The sequence below is a fragment of the Chiloscyllium plagiosum genome, chromosome 12 (genome assembly GCF_004010195.1).
Source record: "Chiloscyllium plagiosum isolate BGI_BamShark_2017 chromosome 12, ASM401019v2, whole genome shotgun sequence".
In the NCBI taxonomy this organism is placed as follows: Eukaryota; Metazoa; Chordata; class Chondrichthyes; order Orectolobiformes; family Hemiscylliidae; genus Chiloscyllium; species Chiloscyllium plagiosum.
In genome coordinates, this window is record NC_057721.1 from 70,025,606 (window position 1) to 70,047,749 (window position 22,144).

Genomic DNA, 22,144 nt, shown 5'->3' on the forward strand with positions numbered 1-22,144 from the left:
GAAAATGTTGGCAAATCAGGGTGAAGATTTGGTCCCCATGTCTGTTCCTTGTGTCTGGATGAAGAACTGTTTGTCAGAGGTGAAAACATTGTGGTCGAGGAGGAAGTGGATGAGTTTTAGGACGGTGTTCGGAGATTGGCAGTTGTTGGTATTGAGTACATCACTGTTGCCGTGATGCCGTCATCATGGGGGATGCTGGTGTAGAGTGACAAAATGTCGATTGTGACGAGGAATGGTCCCAGTTCGACTTGTCCGTGGGTGCTGAGTTTCTGTAAGAAATTTGTAGTGCCGTTACAGGGGCTGGGGGTCCCCTGTACAACAGGTTTCAAGATGCAATCAACATTGCCAGAGAGGTTCTCACACAGGGTCCCATTGCCTGATATGATGAGATGTCCTGGTATGTTGGCTTTGTGTATTTTCAGAAGGCAGTAGAAGTCCCCTACGTGAGAAGTATGTGGGACGAGACCGCTCAGGGTGCCGTGAAGGACAAGTCCTATGCATACACAAGATCTGTTCACATAAGGAGGAACGTGACGGACACCTGAAGGTGCTCAAGGATGCCCTCATTAGAATGGAGTATGATGCTCAACTCATCAACTGCTAGTTCCAACGTGCCACAGCGAGAAACCGTAATGACATCCTCAAGAGACAGATACGGGTTGCAACCGATAGGGTACTCTTCATTGTCCAGTACTTCCTGAGAGCTGGAAAACAACATTATGTTCTTTGCAGCCTGCAATACATTATCGATGAGGATGAGCACCTCGCTAAGACCTTCCCCATGCATCTACTTCTCATCTTTATAAAACCACCAAACCTCAAACAGATCATTGTTCGCAGGAAACTGTCCAGTCTTCAGGACAACATCGGCCACAATACCATACAAACCTGTCATGTCAACCACTGCAAGATGTGTCAGAGTGTCAACATGGATACCACAATTACCCGTGGGGACACGACCAACCATGTATGCAGCAGGTACTCATGTGACTTGGCCAACATTGTTTATCTCATACACTACAGGCAATAATGCCCTGAGGTTATGGTACATTGGCGAGACAACGCAGATGCTATGACAAAGGATGAATGGACACCACGCAACAATCACCAGACAGGGGTGTTCCCTCCCAGTTCGGAAACACTTCAGTGGTCAGGGACATTCGGCCTCAGATCTTCGGGTGACCATCCTCCAAGGCTGATTCGGGACAGGCAAAAAAGCAAAGTGGCTGAGCAGAGGTTGATAGCCAAGTTCAGTACCCATGAGAATGGCCTCAACTGGGGCCTTGGGTTCATGTCACACTACAGGTGACTCCATTGCACTATACACTCTCTCTCTCACACACATACACAAGCACAAATGCACACACACACTCTTACATACACTCACACTTACGCTGACCCTCTCTCATACACATGCTCTCTCTCATACACACACACACATCCTCCCACACGCTTATACTCTATCACACTCACATACACACTTTAGCAAGCTTTCACACATGCAAACACACTCTCACACATGCAATCGCACTCACACACACACACTCACATTCTCTCTCTCTCTCTCTCTCTTTCCCATGCACGCACACACACACATAAGTCTATGGGGTGAATTTGTATTTGCAGATCTATATTTACAGGTACATTCTATTTTGCTCAAAAATGCACAATCTGCAGGTAGTCAATGCAGGCAGTCAATCCATGTAATATTTTGTAAATTTCACTTTGGAAATAGAACCAGTCTGAGTCAAGATTGGGATACAGACAGACTAACTTCAAACCTTTAATACACTGTCTGAGCTGAGATGTCATCTTTTGTTATAAAACCTTAAGTTATCTTGAAAAGCCAGCCTAAAAGAAGTTCTGGGATTTGCATATTTATGAACCGAAACCTGCAACCCATTCTGAAAGATGAAAGACTTAACAACAACCCAGGTCTGTACGATATACCATTCCAGTTGCATGACACTGTAATCTTTTGCTATAAATTCTATGTCTTATGGTCTTATTCTCTACAGCCACCTGATGAAGGAGCAGCACTCCAAATTCTAGTGCTTCCAAATAAACCTGTTGGACTATAACCTGGTGTGGTGTGATTTTTGACTTCATATATATAGCTTCCAATATACATGAGTGTACCATACCATGCCCGCCTGGTAATCCTAAATTCTTACTTGCACCTGTTGATTCAAAAATACCAATTCAAATATATCATCCAGATATTTAAAATATACTGGGGATAGGAGTGTAGATGTCATTCCATTGAAGGCACCATTGATGTTCTGCCTCCTTTGTGAGTTTTGAATTTCAGTTCCAATTTGATGCCGGTTATGTCAACCATCAGTCTGAAAAATTGGTGAATCATGGAAAGCAGCACACCCCTTTGGCTGTACACAAAATGCATGTCTTGAACCATTCCCAAACATCCTGCTCTTCAAACCCACAACACGTTGCCCAGCATTAGATATGATTCTTCAATTGGACATTATTTACTGGATAATTCTAAGTCTGTGAAGGATAATGTTTGCCAACCGATCAGAAATCTCCTCCCCTCATGTAAATGTTGGTTTTCCCCATATATTGGCATTCTTGCATATTGTTCAGATGATTGTAAGTGAAAAGCTTCAATAAAATGTATTCTCCTTCAGCAATACTCAGGTTCTGTTTGACCAACAACTATTTGTTTTAGATACTTTTCACTCTGCTCTTTCAAGGAAATTTATTGGCTTGGTCATTTAGAGTCCACTCCAAGCCCTCTATTCTGGAGCAAGAACTTACTTTGGGATTTTCCTTCAGGAACCATTGATAAAACTATAATTAGAAGGTTCAGGCTTAATTCCCAAACAGCGTTGTGTTAACTGACTCCAGCGTGACAATTGGCCTCAACATTTTTAGAGAAGTGTTGAGAGTTTATTTAGCTGTCTTTGTACTCAGTAAGATAATCAGAGTTACGGTCAAACAAGGCTTTAACCATTGCTTGTTATTGATTTTATCAACGTTAAAATTTAGAATATTTTTGTCGACAGTAATTCATTCAAACTTCATAAGAAGTGCAATGTGAAACCCAGAATTGGCAATTCTTCTGTTTCAGGAGACTAAAGGGTTAATAATCCATGTATGTACAACTAACACAAGATTTGAAACATCTGAGTAGTTTGCTCGATCACCTCACGGGGGAGTTAAAGGTAAACCACATTGCTGTGGCCCTGGAGTTCCACGTAGGTCAGTCTAGACAAAAAGGTAGATTTCCTTCCCTAAATGGCAATCATGAACCAAAAGGAATTTTAGAACAATTGCGTGGTTTCAGTCCTTTGGTTACTGAAAGTAGTTATTTACTCTTATATATATGAATTGAATTAATTATCTTATTATTTGTGTTATGTTCAGTTAATGAAGAAGCTCTCTCAAAGGTCAGGTTCCATGATATAAACTCTCAAGGGAGAGAGTTGCCTGGATTCACAAAATACCGAGTATTTGAATCTGTTATTCGAGAACAGATCGGCAAGTTACTGGGGCCCTCTCTCCAAATGGTGAAAGAACTGGCAGGTAAATCAGAAAAGGACAAATTTCCAGCTAAATCAGGAGTCTGTTGTAGCTGAGATCAGTGGCTGAAGGTTATCATGAAAAAAATAACTAAATTAGGTGAATCTGTAAATTCTGACACTCTCCTGTGTTAAAAATGGACTTGAATTTATGTTGTCCCAATGGCTTGCATTAACCAAGTACATTTAACCTACCTTTACCTTTACCCCTTCAACAAACTAAGTTGGAGTGCACAACGAGATGCATTAGTTACTGAAAACCAGCTAGATTCCATTCCAATGGTGACTTCAAAATTTTATAAATCCCATGTCAATGACAGGGAACCCTTTCCCTGTCAGCGTTTTCCGTGAGGTTGCTTTGTATTGATTTGAACTGGGTCTCTATTCTTTGATTCCTCTTGTCTACAGGCGGATAACAGTTAAGAAGAGTCGTGTTGCAAGTCCCAACAGTTTCCAGGCTGTCTGTTCTTGTTAGCAACAAGGGAATTACTCGAAGACAATTGGCCAAGACTCCCCTATTTCACTATCTACCCCTTTTCTGGTGGACGCAGGATACAATAATAATGGTTGAATAATATATTGAGACAAGTTCAAGAACAGCTTAAGGAAAATTCAAGTGACCCAGAGCTTTTGAAATCATAGTAATCATTTCTTATATGTTGAACTTGAGCCTCTCAACTTCATTTTCCATCTCCCAAATTTACCACTCCAGGCTGTTAGGTCCCTTCCCAAATTCCCAACTACTGAGCCTCATTCCCAATTCGCAACTCTTTAAGCCCCTCACCACAGCTCCCCCTTTACTTCTCCCTCAGCTCCCAAGCCAATCCAATTGCTGAGACTCTCATAATTGCTGAGAGCTGTCCTACAATACTCTCAAGCTCACCTGCCTGATCTCTTTCTTGTCTCACTGACTCTTGAGACCGCTTTGACTGGAGACCACTTGAATCTTAGACCTCCCCTACCTGCATACCACTGCCTCAAGATGTAGACTATATGTCTGCCTGGGGACTGCATATTTCCTCTCCTCCAGCTCATCTCTTACCAGATTTAAGCACTTTCTGTGTTGTTCTTTGATATATTGACCAATGTTGAGTTTTATCAGAGGGTTTTTATGGAGTTAACAGTCCTCAGAAAGCTATTTTCCTTGAAGTGGCTTGTTTGCATTATTGGGACTGGCACTGCGAAACTAAATGCTCAGATGCCTCACTGATCACCATGATTATATGTACTTTCTTCTGTATCTTCCAAATGTGTGGGTTCTTTAGGGGATTCCATGGCCTAGTGGTGTGCAAGATTGCTGTCTTATGCTTTAACAAGACGAGTGTTGTAGAATGTAGAAGGCGTAGTTTTTGCTTTTCTGTAATGATTTACAGAATTGTTTCTACATTACTACAAAGACCTGAGAGAATCCAATCTTAGATCTACCTGTCACAATATCCTACTTTACTCTCACACCACGTTCTCATCGCATCCTCACCGTAGGTGGTTCTTAATGCACTTAATCTGAAAGTAACCCTTTCAGACCCTTTCAACTCTATACACAACACCGGGACTGTGAAATGTGTGATGTAAATACACAACCTCCTTTACTTAGGAAAAACAATTTCCTTTTCACGAGACAAAGCAAACCACTCAGCAACATTTTGTTGGAAATTGAAGAGGTCTGGCCCATTATTATCATCCATTATAATCTTTCAGTGACTAATTCTTGCTGGAGCACTGTTGCTTGCTTGTTCATGTTCACAATTGTTCAGAACTGTTTATGTATAATCATGTTTTTTGACAATATTATAATCGAATGACATCTTATGTTATTTTCACAGATAAAACCCAGCAAGTGTTTAACGCAATGGGAGTCGAACATTTTATGCTTTTTCCAAACCTAATACAAGCAACCAAGGTGTGTTTATCAATAACTTAATCAATAATAAGATCTGCGACATGAAAATTACATGGTACACACAGTAAAAGGAGACCATTCAGTCTGTCTAATCAATTACGCTCCACTCCATTCTACGCCCAACTTTTCCAATCTAATTCCAGCAGCATAATCATTTTCTTAAAGTGCTTATCTTGCTTTCTCTTATATGTGATAATCAATCAGCCTCAAACACTTTCTGTGGTAACAGCTTCCACATTCTCATTACTCCCTGTGTAAAGCTGTTCCCTCTGATCACCTTTATTTGATTTCTTGTTGATAATCTTTAGTTGATCATTGCCAAAGTTAATCTCCATCAGAGCAAACTATATTTGCAGCATCAATATCTTGTCTACATTTAATGGTCTCTATTTGACCAAGCCTAAAGGTTCTATTTTCATGAGAAAAGAGATGTAGCCTGTTTATCATATTCTTAATATTCCATCCCAAGGATAGCAAACTGAGTCATTTGTCTAAATTATTTGACTCTTTTAGCCTTTTACTGGTGACCCTCTGCTGCATCCAATGGGAGGCAGTGGAATGATAATGTCATCACATCCCAGCACCATTTTAGATTACAAAATAAATTATGAATAAATTGTATAAATGACACACACACACGTACACATTTGGGGAAATTATTTCATTCAAAGATTCTTTTCTGTCAAAAAGATAAAACTGACCTCAGCTCAAAACATAGACAGATTCAAAGCAGGATTTCACACCTAAAGTGCATTGTCTAACTTGAGATATTACCTCTTGTACATTGATAAAATCTTTAATTGTCTAGGGACAAAGACTTGAAAGGAATATGGATTTTGCATTTTAATCAGCAGTCTACCTCCTAACTAATCAAAGGATACAACAAGGGCAGCTTGTTTTAAAGTTGTTAACTTTTTGTTTATAACTACTATAACTACTATGTCTTATACCCTATACCATACCACAGCTGAGGAAGGGGCGGAGCTCCAAAAGTTTGCAATTTCAAATAAACCTGTTGAACTATAACCTATGCGGTATGACTTTTGACCTTGTCCACACCAATCCAACACCAGCATCTCCACGTCATGGTAAAATACTAAAAGACCTAATATTAATCGATATTACTTTAACTGGAACAGCTTCAAAAGTCCATTTTGCCCTCTCGGTAGACTTCACCCTCTCTGCTCCTCCAGTTACCGCTGTCCGAACTTGTCCCTGGGGGGCTGGCAATGTGCACCTTTTCTGCCGCCAATGATGCCATCTCTTCCATGTCCCCCTCCTCTGAGCTAGAGACGGCCATGCTGTGTGAATCTAAACTAGTGAGTCAGAGTCAATCTAAAGAGAGCTGGAGATATGCGTTGAAATCCTTCCTTGGCAGCTGGTGAAATTGGAATTCAACAAAATAAAACATGGAATTGCAAAGCTAGTCTAATGATGACCATGTAACCAAAAGCAGTTGTTTATAAAAACTAATCTGGTTTGTAATGTCCTTTAGGGGAGGAAATCTGCCATCCGTACCTAGTCTGACCCACACGTGGTTGCAGACCCAAAGCAATGTGGTTGATTCTTAACTGCCAGCTGAAAATAACCCAACAAGTCACCAGTTCAAAGGTGACTAATGATGAATACTGACAAAACCAGTGATTCCCACATCCTGTGAATAAATAAAACAATGTTTCCTGAGGTGTGGTGTCCAGATGTTGAGGAGGAGGGACTATAGGGAGAGCATTAACTATTTTAGACTGTCAAATGCAGTGCAAATATCTCTTTCCTTTTTCATAGGAGTTAATTGCTGAAATCCGACACAAGCAGGAACAGGATGCAGAACAGATGTTGAGGATGCATTTCAACATGGAGGGCATGGTCTATGCACCAGATGCGATGTATTGCTCCAAACTGACAGAGATTCTATCAAAACCTGAGAAAGGCAGTCAGAGGGAGCTCAGCTCACCAACACATAATTCAAGCCATGAAATGGCAGCTCATTTACAAGCCTATTATCAAGTGAGTCACCAAAAGTAAATTTCCGAGTGAAATACTTCTGTTTTGTCGTACTCACCACTGAGGGAATGTGACATGAAGTCTCCTTGGACCAGTACAGTGGCTCAGTGGTTAGCACTGCTGCCTCACAATACCAGGGATTGGGGTTCGATTTCAGTCTTGCATGAATATCTGTTTGGAGTTTGCACGTTCTCCCTATATCTGCGTAGATTTCCTCCAGGGGTTCTGGGTTCCTCCCACTGTCCAAAGATTTGAAAGTTAGTGGATTGGTCATGCTAAATTGCCCTGTAGTGTGCAGGCTGGTGGGTTAAAATGCTAAGTAAATGTGGGGTTACAGGGATAGAGTGGAATGCTCTTTGGAGGGTCGGTACAGACAGAGGGCAATGTGCAGATGGGCCAATGTGCAGCTTAGGTGGAATGGCTAAGCTAAATTGCCTTGTAGGTGTCTAAGGATGTGCAAGCTGGGTGAGTTAGTCATGGTAAATGTGGAGATGTAGGCGGGGGTGGGATCCTCTTCAGAGGGTCAGTTCTCGTTCAATGAGCTGAATGGCCTCTTTCTGCACTCCAGGGATTCTATGATTCAAGCCATTCAATAGGATTATGGTTGCTCTACCATTCCTGACCTCCAGTCTCCTGCCCTTTCCCTACAATCATTGATTACCCAACTGATCAAGAATCTATCTATCTTATCCTTAAATATGCTCAAGGACTCTGCCTCCACAGCTCTCTGTGGTAAGGAGTTACAAAGAATCACAACTCGCTGAGCAATTCCTCCTCATCTCAATCTTAAATTGGCACCCTTTTGCACTGCGACCATGCCATCTGGTCCTAGACTCGCACAGGAGGGGAAACAACCTTTTGTTACCCTGTAAGTAGTTACCCTGTCAATCCACTCACAAATCCTACATATTTTGATGAGATGAACTCTCAATCTTCTAAACTTTGGTAAGTGGACACTCAACCTGTTTCGACTTTGCTCATTAGGCAATCCCTCCATACCATCATAGTGAACCTTCTCAAAACTGCCTCCGATAAAATTATATCATTACTTCAATCAGGGGACTAAAACTGTTCACTGTACTCCAGATGTGACCTTGTACAGTTGTGGCAAGGCTTTCCTACTGTTACACTCCAAATCCCTGGAAATAAAGGCCAATATCATATTAGCCTCCCTGATTTGCTTTCTGTGTTTCATGCACAAATAACCCCAAGACCCCTTCGTATTGCAGCTTTCTGCAGTTTCCCTTCAACCCTCTGTTCTTTTGTTCCCCCTTTTAAAATTAACAACTTTACATTTTGCCACATTATACTCTATTTTCCAATTTCTTGCCCACTCACTTAACCTACCAGTACCACTATAAACTGTATTTTCTCACAACTGGCCTTTCCAACTATCTTTGCGTCGTCTGCAAATTTGGCTACTGTATATTCACTTTGTTTCTCCATGTTATTTATAATTACTGTAAACAGTTATTGTCCCAGCACTGACCCCTGTGGAACTCCACTGATCATAAGTCGCCAATCTGAAAAGGAACCCTTTATCCTCACTCTCTATTTCCTGCTCATAAGCCAGTTCTCTATCAATGTCGATATGCTACGTCCAACACTGAGGCTCTTATGACTTAACCTTTTGTGAGGCACCTGGTTGAATATATTCTAGAAGTCCAAATAGAATGGGATGCTTTGAGCTTGTTAAAGGTGCAAAATCTTTTTTATTTCTTCTCCTTAAAGGCTAATATTGAAACTGAATTCCAACCCAGAAACCATAATTATTTATTTCCTTAAATTATGCAGATTGCCATCGATCGATTGGTTCAAATGGTACCCTTGGTTTCCAGATATCATCTTTTGCAAGAATTTGCACATTGTCTCAAGTTGCAGATGACTCAAAAATTTCTCAATGAAGCAGATTCTGAAGGCCTGCTGGTTGAGCGTCCCGAGATTACAAACAAACGGAAAAGATTCACCAATTCCCTGAAGCAGTTGGACCAAGCAAGGGCTCTTTTGATGTCTAAATAAATCAACAAAATTCAGTGACATGGGAACCTCTTTTATCTTGAAGGTTTTCCTTACCTTTAACCCCTTTCCATTCTCACCATTGACTCCTCATTGGGTTCCACTTTACTAGCACCAATCATAGGCCCTTTCATAAATGATAGATTGACACTGAGTGGAAGGTGGATTCTGAGAGGGAGTGGGATGCCTTGATTTGCCTCCCATACTGCTTGTGATGCTTGGGGCAATTGCATCCACTGGCACACACTGGTCAGTAAGTGCAATTCATCTGCAATCAAGCAAACTACACCAAAAGGTTGTAGAACATTGAGTCCAAATTTCAGTCAATGTAAGTCATGTACCCATTACTTTTTCACTTGTTTAAAGAAACACAAACCAGTGCTGCCAACAGGGCTAGTGACTAATTAGTGAGTAATTCCCTGGATGCTGCCTGACCTGCTGCGCTGTTCCAGCAACACATTTTCAGCTAGTGACTAATTAATCACAATTATGAGATTCCACCATTTGTTTTCATTTTCAGACCTTTAAGGAAACTCTTAATATTCAGTTGTTTTCTTTTTCTGGGTGAAACAAGTTTAATGGCATGTTTTTTTTTAAAAATGACTTCCTTTTGCATTCACTAGTAAACTGAGTATTGAACACCAAAATAACGGCAAATTGTTCTGTAAGGGTTTCTCAAGTCACTTCAATGATTTGAAATTTTTCTTTTTGTGATAATTAAACTGCACCAGGTTACTGCTATAAACGACACTAGGGGATAATTTTAAAACAATCTTTAAATGCTGCTGATTGTACTGCTTCAGGGCATGTTATATGTACAATGGGATACAAATGAGATAGAAACTCATGAAGATCCTTTCCCAAGACCAGCACAGCTCTTTGGCCATCATTTCTGCCCAAAAAACTGATGACTGCACCCAAAGCTGAAACTTGAGTGTTCACATCCGTGTACTAAAGGATTAGAATAACAACTGTTATCATGGAATTGTAATACTATGCAGAAACCACTTCTGTCATGGTAATGACCTCCCTCCAGATTTATTGCTTTGATTTCAATCTTCACACAGACTAAGCTCCTGATAGTAAGGTGATGTATTATCCAATGCCATACCCCTATACAGCAAAGATTGAATTTCAAAAGTCCTTCATAGTCTATGAAATATTTTGGGACATTTGAGATCAAGAAGGTGCTGCACGAATGTAAACTTTCCTTTCTGGTTTTCTTTGTTTTTTGAGATTAGAATTTACCGAATTGACTTAGAATTGATTGGCAATTTGTGCAATGGGTGAACTCATACTAATATAGGTTAAATGATCAATAGTTCAATTTAATAAAACTGGAAAGCTTACTTTAATGTAAGCAATATGTTGATGTAAAATTGAGAATCAATGATATATCAGCTTACAATTGCAATAGAATAACGGACAATGATGCAACTCGTGTCTACTTGAATTTTGTATTATTCATGAATCATTTCTAGTCACTGTATTCAGGATCATTTTAAGGAATAAGAGAAGACATTTGGACCTGGACAGTTAGCTACCACCAACTGGGTTTAGTCAGTTCTTCAGACTTTGTGCAATGGTTAAGGTTATCACTTTCCCACAAGTCAAAAAAGCAGAAAACATGGCAACAAGGCTTGAGCTCTCACATCTGTTTTGGTGACTTCAAAAATACATTCAGTTTTAGCAGCTAATGCACGTGCACAAAATAGGAGGATGATGGGATTATTAGATTTCTTGTTTCAGAGTGAAACTTCTGTTGCAGAGTTTGCATTTAAAAAATTCTGTCTACTGCACAGAGATGCTGTTCTGTATAAGTGTTGGCAGCATAACCATCTTTTCCCATCTCCCTTCTATGTTTCATCTGGTCTTTCTTAAATGCATCACTCCTGAGTAAAGGAAGTTCTTCCAAATTCCCCACTTAACATTTTGTTGACTTACCTTAAATGGATGGCCACTAGTTTTGGTCAACTACAAATATCTTAATGTTTATTTTATTAGAGCTTTCCCTAATTTTAAAGGCCTCAGTGTTTTCAAGAAGCCAAGAGACCCAGTACATTTACCTTGTTCGTATTACCCTCCCTCCCCTCCATGCCTCACCCCCCATTTGTGGCACCAACCTACACAATTTATTGTTTCTAATATGAAAGCAGTTATATGGGAAGGAACATAGGAAGCAGAGTAGGCTATTCAGCCCCTTAAGCCTGTTCTGCCAGTCAATGAGGTAATGGCTGATCTGTGGCCTAACTCCACACATCTGCCTTTGTACAATGTCCTTTAATATCTTGACAAAGAAAAAATCTATGTCAGGTTTAAAACTGATTGCTTTCCTGTTCTGGCACTTAGAATAAAACATGCATATCTTAGCAGCGACAAGCAACTTACCATTTGTTGGTCTGACTACTTGAGTTGGAAATAATCCTCAAGGTGTCACCCAATACATCCATAAAATGTAAAGTGTGCTGGGTATTCATAAGCTAATCGGACAATACCAGACTTCCTGCAACCTACCAATCGCAATTGATTCATAGGCAAATAAAATTATTTGTTTGATTTGCTCTGGCTTTTTTCCTTGCTTGTATGACCCAGAGATTAACTGTAATGGTTGGAAAATCCAGAACAACCTATATTTGTGTGCCCTGGAGATGGGAGCATCAAGGAGAATTGAAACTGAGATGTTTACAATTATGAAGGGAGTTGACAATCATTGCTGATCAAAATTTCTACCTGAAGGAGAACCTCATCAGAACTGGATGTAAAACAGGCTGGCAAATTACTGTCGGCTGACATGCATCATCCCCACCTGCAGCATTTGTTAATTCTGCACTTACAACTGAAAATAATATGAAGCTTCTTTTGCAAGGACACATACCTCAAAACACATGACAGTGGAAGACGATCACTTTTATTTCATTCACAGGAATATTGAAAAGGTTAGCCCCGGAGTGTCCTTGATAACTGTTGACATGAATATATATCTTCCCCATCGGTCAATTGACTTGTACATTTTGGTGCTCTCTAAGTAATTGGATGAGCTGAGGTTTGATCACCGAAACGTGCCTAATACACTGGTTTCAGCTGGGATGCTAACACTGGTCCAAAGTCAGCAAGCTTGGGAGGATGGAGATGGGGTGAAAACAAGATCAATCCCATTCCTGGGATGACATCTCTTCGAACAATGTGTGGGCAGATGGGCATTACATTGACAAAAGGGTAGACCTATGTATCACATGCTTAATAAACTTGCTCATGACAAGCGACCCTATTTAAAAAGAGGGTTGTGAATCTGTGGAATTCTATCACACTATTGAAGTTGTTTCTTTAGGTTTCTTGATGGCTGAGATAGATTTTAAGATCAAATTTTTAAATCAGCCAGAGAATTGTGATTATGGGAAAAAGTCAGGAAAGTGGACTTGAGGATTCTCAAGAACTAGAACCTCAACCTGAGCTACAAATCTTTTCAAAACTCGCTAACTTGAGGATTATCACGTCAGCCACAATCTCATTGACTGGCAGAGCAGACTGGATGGGCTGAATGGACTACTTCCACTACTACATCTTAACATCTCATAAAAAAATTCTGCATTGGCTGTAAAGCAATTCAACGTGTTGAGAAATCATGAAGAGATAGAACTGCAAACCTTTTTCTTCTGAAAGATGCAGTGATAGCTCAGAGGGAATATTGTTGGTGAATAAAGATTTATCTCTAGTTTGAGGTCAGGCATGTAGGAAAGGAGTGAAAGTCCTGCTGATTTGACAAATGAGAATTTGAATAAATAATACACTGTTTAAATTGTCTCTTTATTGAACAGTCAGAGGCTCAGTACAGCATTCAACACAAGTCAGCTACAGAAAGTCTTTATTGTCACCAGTATGAAGCACCATCAGTACTCCTGTCTAGTCCAGCGTTATGCAGGGACCACAGTCTCACCCAAGATGCCAGCTGGATCTCTTAACAAACGAACACACTTTGAGAAAGAGCATTATTCTAACACAGAGTACAAGAACAGCACAATTCACACAGTGAATAGAAACTGTGCTCCAGTGCATGAAATCCAGGTAACACTAACATTAATGCTAGGGTAGGTGATGGCCTATTAGTCTAGAGACCAACATAATCCTCGGGGAACCTAGGTTCAAATCCTATCATAGCAGATGATGGAATTTGAATTTAATAATAATCTGAAAAAAAACAGTCTAATGAGTCTAGCTAGAACAAAGCAAAAATTTACCAAAAACAGAAGCTTTAGTGTCTACTTGATGCATATCTTGGGCAAGAACCAAACCTGGTGGTACAAAGATGAACACGGTAAGGCACAAGATGTTTCTTCAAAAAACAAATTTTGAGGATGGGGTAAGCATTGTAGAAGGGAAAAGGATTGAGCAGTCTAAACATAATTAATATCTCACACCAGGGAGATCATTTTAGTTGCCTGTGCTGCTCATATCTATGGGAAATTTAAGACCGTATTAATCATGGTTTTCTGTCCCATCAAGAACTGTGCATACTTGAAGTTCTTATCCATCGCCCACTTATACTGTAAATAATTACGTATGATCTAATGGAGGTGTTTAAGATGATTGAATAAAATTGACAAGATGGAAAGAAAGAAATAATTTCTTCTGTTGGGCAAATCCAGAACATGTGGCGGGGGCAGGGGTGGGGGGAGGATGGAGGTGTAACTAGATTAGAGACATGGAGAAACACGCTTCTTCATTCAAAGATTAGAAGAAATCAAAAGCTTTCTTCCCAGATCCATCAAAAATGTATAGAGGTTGAGAGTTTCAACAAATGGTCACTGGACGCGAAACGTTAATTCTGCTTTTTACTCCACAGATGCTGCCAGACCTGCTGAGTTTCTCTAGCATTTTCTGTTTCAGTCCAAGGTACAATTGTCTGGGCCAAACAGCTTCCTTCTGCACTGAACAATTCCCTGATTCGATGATAATTCTAAACCTAATAACATGAGATGTTTATCTTGCAAGGATAGGTAGAAATACAGATGGAAATGGATGGATGAAGTTAAGACATTGATCCGCTATGATATAACGAGCAGAACAGACACGAGGGGTTGAATAGCCTTAGCCTTCCATTCTCACTTATTTCACAGATGGGTGAATACAATGGCAAAAGACAAGAATTTTTTTTCTCATGGGCATGTTTCCTCCAAAGAATTCCAAACGGAGATCACCAACTTTCAAACACTTTGTAGCTTGGTTAGAAAGTTTGCAAATGGCACCTAAATTGATGGTGTGGAGGACAGCGAAGCAAGTTACCTCAGAGTACAACAGAACCTCAATCAGATGAGCCGAGGAGTGACAAATGGTGCTTAAATTAAATAAACATGAGGTGCTGCATTTTGGAAAGGCAAATCAGGGCAGGGCTAATACACTTAATGGAAAGGTCCTGGGGAACGTTGCCAAACAAAGAGACCTTGGAGTACAAGTTCATAATTCCTTGAAAGTGGAGTCACAAATAGACATAGGAGTGAAGAAGGCTTTTGGTACACTTCCTGTATTGGTCAATGTATTGAATATAGGAGTTAGGAGGTCACGTTGCAGCTGTACAGGACGTTGGTTAGACAACTTTTGGAATATTGTGTGCAATTCTGGTCTCCCTGCTGTAGGAAAGATATTGTGAAACCTAAAAAGGTTCAGAAAAGATTTACAAGGATGTTTCCAGGGTTGGAGGGTTTGAGCTATAGAGAGGGGTTGAATAGGCTGGGGCTGGTTTCCCTGGAGCATCAGAGGCCGAAGGGTGACCTTATAGATGTTTATAAAATCATGTGGGGCCTGGATAAAGTGGAGATCCAGGGTCTTTTCCTGAGGGTAGGGGAGTCTAAATGTAGGGGGCATTGGTTTAAGGTGAGAGGTGAAAGATTTAAAAAGGACCTGAGGGTCAACTTTTTTCCAGCAGACTGTGGTGCATGTATGGAATGAGCTGCCAGGGGAAGTGGTAGAGGCTGGTACAATTACAACATTTAAAAGGCACTTGGATAGGTTCATGATAGGAAATGTTTACCGGGATATGGGACACATGCTGGAAAATGGGACTAGATTAGTTTGGGATATCTGGTTGGCATGGATGAATTGGACCAAAAGGTCTATTTCCATAATGTACAGATTTATGACTCTATATTGACTATGTATTAAATTTGTTGACGGATGGTTTGCTTTAACACATGGTCAAGATCTGGATTAGTGGTGCTGGAAGAGCACAGCATTTCAGGCAGCATCCGAGGAGCAGTAAAATCGACGTTTCGGGCAAAAGCCCTTCATCAGGAATAAAGGCAGAGGGCCTGAAGGGTGGAGAGATAAGCTAGAGGAGGGTATATTCTCTCCAAGACTTCTATTTGGAGGTCACCAACTCTCAAACCCTTTGTAGTTTATTGACTATGCATTAACTCTATTGGCAGATGGTTTGCTTCAACACATGGTCAAGATCTGACGGGCTTTTCTCAACCTTTTCAAGCGACTGCTCAGAAACCTGCGCTTCTCAAAGATATCTTCCTCTTCCATCAGCAGCTCCTCCATCCGCTGCTGACCCTGCAGCAACTGCAGTAAGTTACGCTGCAGCTTGTTTGCATACTCCTGCAGGAGGTAGTATCGAATGACCATGGGGACCAGGTCCGCCAGTCGGTTTGAAGCAATCTGAAACACAGAAGTAGATTCACCATCAACACTTTTCTCCTCGGAGCTCTGTGGCCTTGTTCTGTAAGCTCACACTGGATTATGTAGCACAGAGAAAAGGGCAATTTGATTCAACCGGTCTGTGCCAGTGTTTATTCTCCACTTGGCTCTCCTCCCATCCTTTCTAATATAAATATACCATTGTCACACTCTATTCTCTTCTTCCCAATATACCCGTTAAACTTTCCCTTCAATATAGCTGTACTACACACTTCAATCACTCCTTGTGACCACGAGTTCAATTTTCTCACCACTTTTGGTGCAAGTTCCACGTGAATTGCTTTTGAATCTCTTGGCGACTGTCTTGTAATAATGGCCTCAAGTTATGCTTTGCCCCATGAGGATAAAACGGTTATGAATTGCAGACTTTCTAAGTGGTTACATTTTAAACTGACCCTTTTAATTTGAGGTAAATGAGGTTCTTCAATGGTGCTGGTGTTGAATAGTATGGGGGTATCAAGGGGAAATCAAATGGAAATCAATCCACCCAGCAACAGACACATGAGTTCAGAGGCTTACGTTGAAACCAGTGTTAAAATTTGAAATAACTAAAGGGCAACTGACCATTAGGTTTTGGATATAGACACTCAGAATCAGACAAAAAGGCCTGAAGGGGAAGACTAAAAACAATGGCTGCTGGGTGAAGCAGTGGGAGAGACTGTTTGTTAATTGTCAGGTACAATGTTGATGGTAATGCATTTCCTGTTTGAAGAAATGGAACTCATTGAGGTTTAAAGACCAAGGAAGTACATAAAGGTGTCTTGCTGCTGGAAGTCCATTAGACTGTCCTCTGGAGTCTGAGTGAAGGCACTTCCCAGACAATTTGTTTCAGTGTATCACAAGAATAAACAAGTTGTACAATGTGAGAAATTTTGGACTTCAACTACATGGCTTCATATAGAGTGATAGAGTCATAGAGTCCTACAGCTTGGAGACAGGCCCTTCAGCCCAAACTGGTCCATGCTGACCAAAATGTCCATCAACGCTAACCCCATTTCCAGCACTTGTGCTCCTAAACCTTTCCTATCCATGTTTTTTCCAAATGCCTTTTAAATGTCGGTAATGTACCCGCCTCAACCACATCCACGGGTAGCTCATTCCATATGCATACCACCCTATGTGTAAAAACGTTACCCCTCAGGTTCCCTTTTATTATTTCCCTCTAACCTTAAACTGATGCCCTCTAGTCCTCGATTCCCCAACCTTGGGAGAAAGACGAAGTGCATTCACCCTATCCATGCCCCTCATGATCGTACACACCTCTGTAAGGTTCCCCTCAGTCTCTTATGCTCTAAAGAAAAAACTCCTAACTTGTCCAACGTCTCCCTATATAACTCAGACCCTTGAGTCCTGGCAACATCCTTGTAAATTTCTTCTGCACTCTTTCCAGTTTAACAACATCCTTCCTAAAACAAGGTTACCAAAACTGAACACAATACTCCAAGTGCAGCCTCACCAACATCCTGTACAACCGCAACATAATTTCCCAACTTCTATACTCAGTGCCCTGACTGATGAAGGTCAGCGTGCCGAAAGCCTTCTTTACTGCCTTGTCTACCTGTGACTCCACTTTAGAGAATCGTGCACTTGAACTCCAAGGTCTTCTGTTCCACTACATGCCTTAGGAACTTACCATTTACCATGAAACACCTATCTTGATTTGACTTTCCAAAGTGCAAGACTTCACAGTTATCTGTATTAAACTCCATTTTCCATTTCCCAGCTGATTAAGATCCTACTGCAATTTCTGACAACATTCCCCACTGTCCAAGATATCTCCTATTTTAGTGTCATCTGCAAACTTACTAATCATGCCCTGTATATTGTCACAAAGCTGGTTCCTTTTTTCTAAAAGCTGTTCCTTTTCTCAACGATACTATGTCCTTGGTTATTTCAGAGGGGCCGTAAACATCCAATTAGACAGTTTGGTACAGAGATTAAAGGATATTAAGAGGCATTTGACAGTTTGGTACAGAGATTAAAGGATATTAAGAGGCATTTTTGTTTATACGTAAACAGATGAGACTTCAGGCCAAAGTGGTCATGTTTTAGAAGTGACCTGTACAATGAAAGGGGAGTGGTCAGGTCTCTAGCTGAGCAGTTCAGTCCAGAACTAGTTGGGAGTTCAACAGTGAGCTGTGTGGAAACTCTCTCTCTTTCTACTCTTCTAACTTCAACTGTAAGCATCTGTTCCATTTTTTATCTGTGTTTTAAGGGGGTTTGCTTATTGGGACTGTTGTGTAAGTTCAGAACAGCATAATTGAGTCAAGTTTGGATAGACTGAGTTCTGTAGGGGTTCTCATTGTGTAATTTTGCGAATAAATTTCTGTCTGTTTTAAAACCTGGTAGTTAACCTAGCTAGCTTACTCCGGGTAGCTCTCACTGTACACTTACCAAAACAAATTTCAAAGTTATGGTCTGGGTTGCCTGCTCAAGAATGTTTTGAGCGGTCTGGCCTAGTCCATAACAATATTCTCATCCAAGTCATTGATATACATAACAAACAGCAATGGACTCAGCACCGAACACTCAGGCACTCCAATAGTCATTGGCCTCCAGTCTGACATGCAGCCTTCCAGTATTACCTTTTGCTCAAGCCAATTGTGTATCTAGTTTGCCAGCTCCCCCTGGATTCCATGCAATCTAACCTTCCAGAGCAGCGTATCTTGTGGACCCTTACTGAAATCCATATAGACTACATCTACCGCCCTGCACTTGTCAATCTTAATGGTCACTTCATCAAAGAACTCTAACAAATTTGTGAGGCATGATCTCCCATGGACAAAGCTATGATGACTATTCCTAATCAAACCCTGTCTTTCCGAAAGCATGTATCTTATCTCAGAATCATCTCAAGTAACTTACCTCCCATGGATGTTAGGCTTTCTGGTCTATAGCTCCCAGGTGTTCTTTTCAACAATCTACTACAAGTTTTTTTTTATACTTTAACAGGAGGAAGGCATCACTGGCTAAGCCAACATTTAATTGCCCAGATGGCAGCTAAGAGTCAACCAAGTTGCTGTGTGTGTGCAGTCATATAGAGACCAGACCAGGTAAGGATGGCAGTTTCCTTTCCTAAAGGATATTAATGAACCAGGTTGTTTTACCCACAACACATTTGTGAACATCATTAGACTCTTACTTCCAGATTTTTATTGAATTCAATTCTACCATAGCTGAGCTGATATTCGAATACAGGACCCCAGGTCTCTGAATTAACAGTTAAGCAATCATAACACTGTCCATTGTTTTCCAAATAATCTAACCTGTAAATGTGACTTGAAGTTTCAAGTTGCATTAATGTAGGATAGCATATTAGTTTAATACTATTTAATGTTTTAAAAACATAGAGATTTTTTGTTATAGTAAACATCCTAAAATATAAGGGGTGGCTCAGTGGTTAGCACTGCTGCCTCACAGCACCAAGGTCCCAGGTTCAATTCCAGCCTCGGGTGACTGTCTGTGTGGAGTTTGCACATTCTCCCTGTGTCTGTGTGGGTTTCCTCTGGGCGTTCCAGTTTCCTCCCACAATCCAGAGATGTGTAGGTCAGGTAGATTGGCTATGCTAAATAGCCTATAGTGTTAGGTGCATTAGTTAGAGGGAACTGGGTCTGGGTGAGTTGGTGTGGACTTGTTGGCCTGAAGGGCCTGTTTCCACACTGTAGGGAATCTAATCTATAAAACAATTGTGGTTGAATAAGTTATTAGTATTCTTTGAACGGGAAACATCCAGGATGGATAAAGGGGAGCTGGTAGATTTCTTGCAATTGGATTCCCAAGAGGCACATGATTAGGTGCCACAAAAAAGGTTACTACGTAAGTTAAGAACTTGTGATTTTGGGAGTGACACATTACCATGCATAGAGGATCAGCTGACTAATATGAAAGGAAGTCGCGATAAATGGGTAATTTTCAAGTTGGCAAACTATAACTAGAGGGGTGCTACAGAGATCTATGTTGAGCTCTCAATAATATATAATTTCTCAGGAGAAACCAACTTTTCTGTTGGTCAGAAACAATCTGTGAGCAGGAGACAAAGGGAAAGTAAAGGGATTCGGAGAGCTGGAGTGAGTGGGGAAAAACTTATCAGGTGAAGTATAATGTGGGAAAGCAAGGTTGTCCACATTGAAAGGAAGAATAGAAAAGGAGAATATTACTCCCATGGAAAAAAAAACTGCCAAATGCTGAAGAATAGAGGGGTCTGGATAAGTTTTTGCACTAATCACAAAGTCAGCATATACACACAGAGAAAAGGTAGCTCACTCAGCTAATTCCTGGGACAAACGCCTGATGACGAGGGACAGTTGTGCTGATAATCATTGGACTTTCAAAGAATGAGAAGTGATCGTCTTGAAATAGATAAGATTCTGAGAGGATCTGATGTGTGGACTTTGAGATATCGTATCCTACGAGGCTGTGTAGTTGAAATCTAGAACTAGATCCAGTTTAAAAATAAGCTGGCTCCTATTAATGATGGAGATAATTATTTCTGTTAATTCATGGAATGAAAAGAGTCTGCAGTTAAAATATATGTTGCTTTAGGCACCCAAGCTCTTTGACCAAGTGACACAAATATTTCTTATTGAATTTGAGCTGCTCTCCCTCCTCAGTGCCATTATCCACCTCACCTTTTGCGCTTTGCAGAGATATTGTCTTGTGCCTGGCACACATTTAACTGCCTTTCACATGTATAACATGAAGTCAAAGCAACATTCAACCATGAACAGCGAGTAGAATGACTCTGTTGGTTTATCATTAAAGATGGAATTGTACAGCTCACCAGGAGATAGGTTCTAAATGAATGGACATTTCAGCGGCATTAATGTTGAGAGAAATCTGCTTGTTCTGCTCCTCTTCTAACTTGTGCTCAATTTGGATTTGGTTCAGATTTTTGGAATAAATGATGTCCTGACTGTAGACCATTTTCTCCATCTGGAATACAGTCTTCAGCATCTGCTTGGCTTTCTGTTCCTGGATCTCACGAATTTCATCAATCTTACTTTGCAGGGGAGATAAGCCAACATGTTGCTCAGTATGGAACTGGTCGGATGGTGTGCAATGATCTTTTTCTTTCCTGGACACTGTTAAACATCCATAATCTTAAATGCAATATTTGTTTCCATTTGGAGACAGCCTAACCCACCAAAAGTCAGTTGTTGCACAAACACAGGGGGATGCAGATGTGGAGCCTTTTCTTGGAAGCATCCAAGGAACAGCAGAATCAACATTTCGGGCGTAAGCTCTTCATCAGGAATGCCTGAAATTCTCCTGCTCCTCAGATGCTGCCTCAGTGTCTGTGCTCTTTCAGCACCACACTCTTTGACTCTGATCTCCAGCATCTGCAGTCCTCATTTTCTCCTCATTGGTTATAGCCTTTTCTTGGGTTTGAAATAGGTCTCATGGAGCCCAGTTTTGCAGTACCATGTCTAAGCAGAAGCCTACCCAATTGGTTTGACAGCCCATTAACTATCCCTGATGGTCACCTGAAACAAACACAACATCGTTAAAATATATTAATAAGAACCCTGTATTTACATAAGGACCCTCATGATGGGCAGAACCTGCAAACTCACTTGGACAGTCATTTTAGAATTTCATGATGGAAACAGTCGTTGCTCGTGCCATTTAAATGGGACTGACACCTTTATTAAAGCAAGTCTCTGGCTAACTGTCTCAGGCTGCTATGTTTGAGTTAATATTTTGGACTTTTCCAATGAATAACTGATGGGAAATAATCATCATCGTTAAGTTGTCAGACAAAAAGACCTTGAAATGCAGGTTTGTAGCTCCTTGAAAGTGGAGTCACAAATACACAGCATAGTGAAGGAGGTGTTTAGTATGCTTTCCTTGATTGGTCAGTGCATTGTATATAGAAGTTGGGAGGTCATGTTGTGGCTGTACAGGACAATAGTTCGGTCACTTTTGGAATACTGCATTCAATTCTATTCTCCTTGCTATAGGAAAGATGTTGTAAAACTTAAAAAGATTCAGG

General features: G+C 40.6%; 1 protein-coding gene and 1 pseudogene across 2 annotated transcripts in view; one reads left to right on the forward strand and one right to left on the reverse strand.

Moving 5' to 3' along the window:
* LOC122555401 (interferon-induced GTP-binding protein Mx-like) overlaps window positions 1-12,019 on the forward strand; it is a 40,123-nt gene extending 28,104 nt beyond the window's left edge. For both annotated transcript variants that reach the window (XM_043701373.1, XM_043701374.1), the window contains exons 10-13: window positions 3,388-3,546; window positions 5,366-5,442; window positions 7,225-7,446; window positions 9,238-12,019. In XM_043701373.1, coding sequence (XP_043557308.1) covers window positions 3,388-3,546; window positions 5,366-5,442; window positions 7,225-7,446; window positions 9,238-9,462 — 683 coding nt within the window. In that variant the 3' untranslated portion in view covers window positions 9,463-12,019. The remainder of the gene's footprint in view (window positions 1-3,387; window positions 3,547-5,365; window positions 5,443-7,224; window positions 7,447-9,237) is intronic.
* A 3,780-nt stretch (window positions 12,020-15,799) lies between these two features.
* The window catches only part of LOC122554843, a 42,832-nt pseudogene continuing 36,487 nt past the window's right edge, over window positions 15,800-22,144 (reverse strand).